The sequence below is a fragment of the Glycine soja genome, chromosome 6 (genome assembly GCF_004193775.1).
Source record: "Glycine soja cultivar W05 chromosome 6, ASM419377v2, whole genome shotgun sequence".
Classification (NCBI taxonomy): Eukaryota; Viridiplantae; Streptophyta; class Magnoliopsida; order Fabales; family Fabaceae; genus Glycine; species Glycine soja.
Genome location: NC_041007.1, coordinates 24,348,380 through 24,358,329, shown reverse-complemented (window position 1 = coordinate 24,358,329; position 9,950 = coordinate 24,348,380). Strand labels below are relative to the sequence as shown.

The 9,950-nt window shown below is 35.2% G+C and overlaps 1 protein-coding gene across 1 annotated transcript; it reads right to left on the bottom strand.

Annotated features, from left to right (window-relative positions):
- Positions 1-6,484: 6,484 nt before the first annotated feature.
- LOC114416727 (protein PHLOEM PROTEIN 2-LIKE A9-like) lies at positions 6,485-9,452 on the bottom strand. The gene is made up of 3 exons (XM_028381707.1): positions 9,280-9,452; positions 8,135-8,217; positions 6,485-7,167 (listed from the first exon to the last, which is right to left on the bottom strand). The coding sequence occupies exons 1-3, from the start codon at positions 9,328-9,330 to the stop codon at positions 6,810-6,812; spliced, it is 492 nt and encodes a 163-aa protein (XP_028237508.1). The 5' UTR covers positions 9,331-9,452; the 3' UTR covers positions 6,485-6,809.
- Positions 9,453-9,950: the final 498 nt, after the last annotated feature.

Below are 9,950 nucleotides of genomic sequence, written 5' to 3'. Positions count from 1 at the left end.
GCCAGAAAGGATGCATTGCTGCCCTTAGGAAAGCTTCCATTAACATGAAATTCATCCATAAATCTCCTAAAATCTGATTTTAGGATCCCCCAAAACTTCTTTATAAAATTAAAATTGAATCCATCCAGCCCAAGACATTTATCACCTCCACAACTCCACACAGCATCCTTGAGTTCAAGATCTATAAATGGGGCAGTCAGCTCCTCCCTTTGTGTGTGAGTAATCATATTGAATTGAACCCCATCCAAGGTAGGTCTGATTAGCTTTTCGTTAGTGAATTTGCTAGCAAAAAATTTTACAGCTTCATCCTTAACCAATTTCGGTTGCTGGACCCATATATCTTTAATAAATATTCCTTGAATTGCGTTATAATGTCTTCTGAAGTTTATAGATTTATGGAAAAAGGCTGTATTTCTGAGAGTATAATTGACACAGCCATAGCTCTCAAGCACAAAGAGTTTCTCCCACCATTGCCTGAATCGATTCTCTGAAGTGGGTTTTTCTTCTTCAAATCTGTTATCTTTTTTCTTCAGATGTTGGTTTTGTTTTCTTCAAATCTGGGTTTTTGTATATATGGGTTTTGAAGATCTGCTCTTCAAAGGTGTTGTGCCTCAACAAAGGCAGCAGAAACCGTAAGAAAATTCATAGATCTGAGATTTTGTGATAGAGAGGTGATGGACATTCATAGATTCAAGTTTTGTTCTTTACAGATTTGGGTTTTATTGGCTAGAATTTCTTTATTGTTGCAGTGAAATTTTCTTTTTCTGCTGGTTTAAGTTGATTATGGATGTTGTATTTTAATTGAAATGGAGATAATAGAAAAATTTGTAATTGGGTGGAATTTCCCCTTGTTCATCGATCGACTTTATAGCATTGTTAATTTCTTCATTTTCTTGATTTGTATAGTAAGGTTCCGGGGACAAATGTTGTATTCAATTTGGGAACCATGTGAAAGGTTTTGTGTACAAGCATAAATTAATGTCTTTTGATTTCATTGTGATGGCTTTAGTGGTTCATACATGCGTTAAATATACCAAATTAAAAATTGTCCATGAACTGTTTGATAGAATGACTAAGAATGAATTGAAATTTTCTTGGAAAGTTGTATTCTGAACTTATTTTTCTTACAAATCAAACTTGGTACTTTGAAATCAGTGTAGTTTGTGTTGAATGTGATAGAAAGGATTTAGAGGTAATGTCTTTGGAAGAAGACAAATGAACAGTATAGGATGAACATAGGAGATCCTCATTTGCAAATTTTATAATTTTCATGTAACTGGCTGTTACCTCCTATAACAGGTCGTCAATGGTGCCTCACTTGTGCATCAAACTTTAACTACTTCACCATAGCCAGCACTGTGAATTGTGAGGGGTCTCTTTCCAAACCCAGAAAGAAACCCTTCCATTTTTCACCTTGGTTCACAACTAAAGTGTTGTCGTAGCTTTTGCTCCGTCGTTCTCTCAGTTCATTGTTCAATCTATCCTTGCTCAGTATAAAAGTTCCTCATTTTGTGGCAAAAGGTGCACATTGCTGAAAAAGGCTTTAAATACACTCTCAGTATAATGTCTTATGAGAGTCAATGTATGACCATGAAGTGAGAGTCATATTGTTGATAAAAGGCTTTAAATACACTATGGCTAATTTCTATATGGTTTTTTTTAGGGTTATCATTTACTACTGCCAATTGGCGTTGCTGTGGAAGCTCTTTGATTATAGCAACTCCAGGTACGTATGTACGGTCTACTATCTTTATATGTATTATGACAAACTACTGTTTTGACATTTGTCCTAGCATTTATATACACATATATTGCTGTATTTGTTTGGTAGATAAATTGCTGTATTTGTTTGACTAACTTATCTAACATCTAATGACTATCTGTCAATAGTCCTCCCCTAAAGCTATCTTTGAAATCCAGCTTGTGCTGTTGACACACACACATAGCCACACACACACACACACACACACACATACACACACACAACCACACACACACAGACCCACAGACCCACACACACACACACACACAACCACACACACACACACACACACACACACCCACATACAAACACACAATCACATACACACAGCGACACACACACACACACCCACATACCCCCACACACACATAAACACACACACACACAGCCATAGACACACAAACACACACACACACACACAGCCACCCACATACACACACATAACCACACACACACACAGATAGCGACACACACACACAGCCACATACCCCCCCCCCACACACACACAGCCACACACAGACACACCCACACCCACATACATACACACACACACACACACAACCACACACAGAAAATACTAACAGACCGAAAATACTACTAATCCTACAGAGGAAAACCCCCCATAACCTTCGATTAATCTAATGTTTATCTAATTAAGCAACACCTCCTTAATGAATTTGTCCAAGTTCATGAATGAACAACCACTAGGTGTAGTGGCTTCCTCTGCCTTCTTCTTCAACTCCACGATCTTTTGTCTCATTATCTTTCCTTTCTCTCCCGCCATCAAGTCATTCACCAGCTTCTCCACCTCTTCTCTCTTCACATTGGTATCAATTTCAATCCCAATTTCCCATTCACCAGTGGTCCATGTTGATCCTGCTACCGGCAAGGCCGACGATCCCCACAGGAAGAAATTAAGAACATATTTGGGGATTGTGGTGCATGATAAGGTGGATGTCACCTACGAGAACTGGAAGGAGGTCCCTATTGCTCAGAAGGACCTAATTTGGGAGGATATTCAGGTATTTTTCTTTTCTTATTTCATTTTGTTTAATTAATAGCCAAAAAATACATTATTGTAACAAATAAACTTTATTTGATGTTGTAAGGTGGAATTTGATATCCCAGAGGCTTCTGACAGTAGGACGAAAAGGAAGTTACTTCAGACCGTGGTGGAGAGATGGAGGCAGTTTAAATCAGACCTCACGAGGAAATGGGCCCTTACAGCTGATCAGGACAGTGTCGAGGACACTGTCTGTGAGAAATACAGCATCAGCAAGGAAAAGTGGGTCCAGTTTTGCCAGACTTGCAGAGACCCTTCTTGGGAGGTATGTTCCTTGTCATTTAACTTGTTTTTCAAAAAAGTTGATGTTGTTATACTTCATTCTTCCAATTTGAAACATTATTGTTTAATTTTTTCAGGATGTGCGCAAGAAGGCACAGGCCATCCAGAAGCAGAATACTGCCCCCCACGTTTTGTCTCGTGGGGGTTATGACTATTTGGAGCAGAAGCTCCTGGCTGAGAAGATGAAGAAGAAGCTGGAGGAAGATGCACAGTCAGAAAGCGTTAATGGCGTCATCGACCCTCCATCCCCGGTCAGACGCCACGTGAAGTGGAAGATGGCCCGCACGAAGAAAACAGGGGAGATGACGATTGAGGCCGCAAAGGAAATCGCTGAGAAGATCGTAAGTCATTTTCAACTAACCATTACAATTATATTTCAATATTTTGTGAATTCCATGTACCACTATGTGTTTTCTGTGCAGGATTCCTTTGAGGAGTAGGCCACACAGGGATCCTTCGTCCCCCATGGACGTCAGGATGTTCTCGCCGCTGCTATTGGACGTCCAGAGCACCCTGGACGTGTCCGTGCTGTTAGAGCCGGTGTCACCATCAAGCAATACTTTGGATCGGCTCCACGGATGTCCCACAGCTCTTCCTCCCTACCTCCTGAAGAATTGCAGCAGCTGACCCAGCAAATCAGGGACCAGCTAGAGGAGCCCATCACAAAGAGAGTGACGCGGCAGATCATGGCATCCTTCAGCCAGATGCAGTCCCAGATGCAATCTCAGGGACTTGCACTGCCTCCTGACCCTCTGGTTGGTCCCTCCGGTCCTCGAGTGAGCACAAAAGGGAGTTGTGTTGATCCCTCGAGAAACAATCCTGAGACGGGTGACTCTGATAGGTGCGGCTTGTACATAGAAGCAGATCCTGCCCGCCTGCTTGCCATGGGGAGAGTTTATGAGGGATCCACTGTTGTTCATAACACTTTTTTGTTGCCTAGCCAAGTAAAGGTGAGTGTGGAGGAGGTTACAGATGCAGATGCTCCAGTTCCTGTACCCACTAATGAGGTTTCCTTAGTGGGGCAGGCACTTCACACCTTCCTTACTTGGTCGACACATCTGGTCAAGTCTTTATCACAGCAGGTACTTATTGTCCTTACTATATGTTTCTTCTTTTTAAATTAATTCATTAAGCGTGCCTCAAATTAGGCTATTTAACTTTGTTTCATGAACATGTAGCTGTGTCTCCGGCAAAACCACCTCCAAAGCCCGATCCGAAGGTTGATGATCCGCTTTATCTGATGACATTGACCATCCCAGAGCTTTTCTTGAGGCCTTATTAGATTAGATGGGATGCCACCGTGTTCGGGGTCTTTAATCCAGATTTCCCCCTCTACATAAAGCACGAAGACCTCTCCGAAATTGCACACGGTGGTCGATGTCTCAGCATATCACTGTTACAGTTTGTGGATTCTATAAGTCATTTTATATTACTTTTAATTACCTAAGTTATTGTTTTCAATTCATAAATATTTAACTTTGACTTAACATAAATAGGCATCTCACTGAAACATGTATGCGAGCGGGGAATTCTGATATCTATGGATTCCTCGAGCCACAGTCCATTCAGAGGTCTGGGCAATCGCAGTTTGAGTCTGAAAGTTACATAAAGACTTGGATGCAGAGTTCAAAACGCGATGTCTATCTTGGAGCCTACCTAAATGGGTAAGTCACAAAATAACTGAATTTAATTAATGTTTACTAACGTACTAACCCATATTAATCTCCACTGCAACGGACACTGGCAGATGGTGGTCATCCTGCCCAAGGAACACCTAGTTGTCTGGTTTTGTTCATTGCATAACAGGCCAGACAACTACCTTAAGGGGATTATTAATAGGTTAGTGTTCTTTTCAATACATTTGCATTGAAATAACTCAACATACAACACCAGTTTTTAATTGTTACTCATCTGGAATAGTGCTTTAAATGGTCTTGATGATGCTCCACAGCCTAAATCAAAGGCTCCTGCTAGGTGGATTGTCGTCAAGGTACGTCATTTACATAAAACTTCCACCTATATATATATATATATATTTCTATATGTGTCTGTACACTAGTTGTTTAATTAATATCCAAATTTCATTATGTATTTAGTGTAATAGACAAAAAGGAAGTACTGAGTGCGGCTACTATGTGATGCACTGAATGTCTGCCATCATTTTAGGAACTTTTAGGAATAATTGGGAAGCGGTAAGTTTATTTCAAACAAAATTGATTTATTTATAATTTGTATTACATTATTAACTTATTATGATTTATTTCATCATGCAGTATTTTAACGATCCTAGACCCTTGGAGCCAGAGAGATTAAAGGCATTGCGGATCCAGTGGGCACAGTTTTATCTCCGAGTTAGAGATCAGGCCTAGGATTTAGGGGCATTATCTTTAGCTTAGTTTACTTTGGTTTAACATTTTTGACATTTTCTATGTAATATGAACATTGAATTCATTTGATGATTGTTCTTTATGATAAATCAATTATTTTATGTTTATTATCATTAAAACCGCTTGAAAGCAAAATAAAATGTTTATTTGCTATGAATTGGGCTTGAAATTACATTTTACAGGTACAATTTTGGGTTTACTGTAAAAACAGAAAATATATATAAAAAAATACTTGCAAACAACATCGGTTATTAACAAAAACCGATGTTAATATGGTAAACAACATCAGTTATTTACAAAAACTGATGTCGACATGAACCTTAACATCGGTCATACAGAAAACCAATGTTAACTTTTGTACATTAACATCGGTTATTCCTACATAACCGATGTTATCGTTTCTATATTAACATTGGTTATTTATACATAACCGATGTTAATGTACATAAGTTAACATCGGCTATATATACATAACCGATGTTAATGTACAAATGTTAACATCGGTTATCTATAAATAACTGATGTTAAAGTTGTACATTAACATCAGTTTTCTATGAATATCCGATGTTATATACAAAGACGTACAACAAATAAGTATATGCATCATCAACAACATCGGTTTTCTACTGAAACCGATGTTAATGTAATATATTAACATTGGTTTTCGTTTCTACGAAAACTGATGTTAATATATTACATCAACATCGGTTCTTCTAGAGAACCGATGTTAATATATAACATTAACATCGGTTTTACTACAAAACCGATGTCAACTTTCGTCTTGCATACACTTTTTTTTGCTGTAGTTCTTTGTGTTTAACATCGGTTTTTGAAAACCGATGTTAACGATGATACATTCAACATCGTCACTTTCAACATCGATTTTAGAGCCGATGTAGAATGCCCTAAATAACCGATGTTGAAAGTGTAATTTCTAATAGTGTAAATACACTGTTATTTAAAACCTTGAGCTTCAAAGAGAAAAGGACATATAAAAAAAACACACTTGTAAATCCATTATTTAGTACATATAGTTTATGCAAATACAGTGAACTTTTTAAGACCGACATACATTGTTTCTCTCAGCATGCATGCATGACCAGAACACACTGTTATTCTCACAGCACTTGCAAGTTGGAATAATCCAGGTCTCAGCTAGTGCAGAGCATGGACACATATTATCATCTATATATCATACAGTAGTACTCAACGCCAAATACAAAGTAATAATAATAATTAAACCACAAACAATTAATCCACTTGTCAAAGTTGGCAAATGAAGAAAACGATATATGGTATGATGAGTTGCATGCAATTAAGTTAAAGGTTTGATGAGGGCTCTGACAATTTCAAGGCCTCCCTTCCATTTTCCGCTCCACACTTCATATAATCCAAAGTGAAGGTCCTCAGATTGCTTGTTCACTTGAATCTCAAGTGGGTCAGTTGATTTTGGAATATTCAAGGTTTCACCAGGGTTTAGTTTCGTCACCTTATACGTATATTTTCCCGTTTTCCCAATCTTAGCCATCACTAGCACGTCCGTGCCACTCCAACCGAACCCATCGTCTTTAACTCTCACTTCGAATTCAACCCTATATTTCTTGACACCTGGTAAGTTTACCACGCCGGATACCTCCAACCATGAAACTTGGATCAGCTCCGCAGGACCTTGTCTGAAAAAAAATTTAAAACATTTATGGATGTATCAAAATTTTCTTATCTATAATCGATGTGTGACTTGAGTTTTTCTCATACACCCTCTTGCGGCCAGTACTTTTAGGCTTGGTACGTGAATGATATGGTGAATGATCCGTTTAATAAATGTAGGATAAATTTTAATATTATTTTAAAATATTATTTTGGTTTTAACTCAATCTTAAAAATTAACTTATAAAATGAAGATTGTCATTCATTTGTATATTCTATTTTGACCTTTCTAAGTGGAATTTAATTGTATATTTGCATTTGTTTAAGTTCTTTCATTTTTATTTAATTAGGAGCACGTCACATTAGTGTGGGGGTATATTTTATGACTTTTTCTCTTCAGCATTGTTCATAATATTCTTATAGAAATGGAATAATTCTAGCGAAATATCATCCACTCAAATGTCAAATGGAGAGACCTAAATAAATGTTCCCCATATCTTTATAGATTAATTAAAGAAAATCATTTAGAAAGACATATATAGTACTAGTTCCCATTAGATTCTTTGCCAAAAGGTTCCCATTAGATTCCCCACACACATATATGTCATTTTTTTATTTGATCGAAGAGAAGAATAATTTGAGTCATATATATTGTCATGTTATTTCTTACAGATTTTTTTACACAATAATTTTACCCTCAATTTTATTAAAAAATCTCACTAAATACGCTCCTGAACTCTATCTCTATACAGAGAGAGAGATAAATCATAACAAATCATCCGTTTGGTGCAAAATAAAATAAAAATCATCCCTTCACAATTTCGAAGAATTAATGGTAATAGCTTAAATTTTTTTAATATAAATGATAAGAGAACATGTCAATTTCATATATAATTGATGAAGTCAGATTAGAAAAACAATGATAAAATAATAGTTATGATGTTTGTTCTTAAAAAACATTAAGAATGTAATTCATATGATTATTATACTTACTCTGGAATTTTCCAGTATCGAGAATCATTTCCCCACACAATGTTGAGTCCTCTAGGTTGTATCTCGAACTTGCCTCCGTCGTCCTGCACATATTGTCATCATTATTATAGTCAGCATCATGAGGTTTAGTATTCGTGTAATTGGGATTTTTTTTATTTGTTTTAACCACGTTACATATTACATATACTTAAATAGTGAAACTTGAATATTGGAATCATCTCTTATTATATATGCTGGTAATTTTCTCAAACAAGTTGTGAATATCAACTACTTTATGGCAAAATAAAAAAAAAAAAGGTTAAGCTAACAAACTATGGTTATACAGTAATACCAACGGATGGTGTTTGATAAACTATTCTAGTCTGGGGTCTTTTCCCCGGCCTTCCCATAATTATTTGAATTTGATTTTGATATATGTTAAGTATAAAGATTTTAAACCAATAGGATAATACTTTAAATCTAATTTTTAAAGTAATTTTCATAAATTCCAATGACTTTTAATTATATGACAATTTTATTGGTAATTATATGACAGTTTAATTATATATTGTATGGAGCACGTAGCAATATAGAAAGAAAGAAACTTGGTTTGTATCTCTATAATCCTATAAAATAGGTTGAATAAGAAGGCCGGTTCTAAATTATTTGAAACTGTTTAAATATATTTGTACATTATAAAAGTTTAATATTAGGTCTTTAAGCTTATAAATCTATTTTATTAAAAGTTTCATTAAAGTGACATTATTAAAAGAAAAATAATAATTCAGGGATTAGGTTACTAGTTTAATAATTTAGTAGGTTTCTAAACTATTTGCAAATTTTTAATTAGCTTCCTGTACTTGACAAAATATTAACAAAATGTTATCAGGGTCACAATTAAAATTAAAATAACGACGAGTTTGGAGATCTAAGTGTTAACCTTTAAAGTAAATAAATTATTTAAAAATCCTTAAATAGTTTTGGACCTATAAGTTTATTTAACGTATGAAATAAAGCTTTTTCTGTTGTTCATCCTAAAATTCTTAGTTTAAGAAATAAATCACAATTTCTTTTTAGTTTATGCATGATATATTTGGTACTTTTCATAAATATATAATTTGTAAAATATATGACTGTTTATCTAGAATAAGAAAACGTATACTTGCCCCTGTTATGTAGTTCTTGTCTGAGGTGTGATGAGGCTTCTTGAAAGGCATTCTCAACAATCTGCAAAAATTGTTTGTATCTTCCTCAACTACTTTCTTTCTCCTCTTTGTTTTCTTTCTTTCTCTTCTGTGTGCTTTCTATCACCGAAGAAAGTATGAGAGGAGTTTTTATGGCTAGCCTTTTATATAGATATATAACAAGGAAAAGAAATGGAATAATACAAATCAAGGGGAAGAAGAATAATTAAAGCTGTCTTCCATGAAAAGAGAGAGGAAGGAATAACAGAACAACTTGAACACGAAGTAAATAAGAAAATGGCATTAACTTTTTATAAAAGTTCCTTTCTATTTGCCGACGTGTAATTAAATACACGGCTGCTTCAAAGCCTATCAATAACACTTTTTTTCTTTTTTAATTCATATGTAAGATTATTTATTTTTTCGGACCTTCCCTCTCTCAACTTTTTCTTTCACATCTATTTTCATTTAAATACTATCACAACATAAATTATTTATCACAAATCTAAAATATAATTTATATGTTAAAATTATTTATTTATTAAAATTTTAACTATAAGTAATTTATTTATTTATAAATACTTATTTTTCATAAATTATAAAAATGTTCGGTACACTAGTTAAAGAATAATAAGGATGCATGATAAACAAAA

What these genes read in the sequence shown, in the direction of transcription:
- LOC114416727 (XM_028381707.1), bottom strand. Translation starts at nt 9,330, where the DNA reads ATGCCTTTCAAGAAGCCTCATCACACCTCAGACAAGAACTACATAACA. An exon ending in ACAAGAACTACATAACAGGG is followed by an intron (nt 8,218 to 9,279) that starts GCAAGTATACGT and finishes CAATATGTGCAG; the next exon opens with GACGACGGAGGCAAGTTCGA. An exon ending in CGATACTGGAAAATTCCAGA is followed by an intron (nt 7,168 to 8,134) that starts GTAAGTATAATA and finishes ATTTTTTTTCAG; the next exon opens with ACAAGGTCCTGCGGAGCTGA.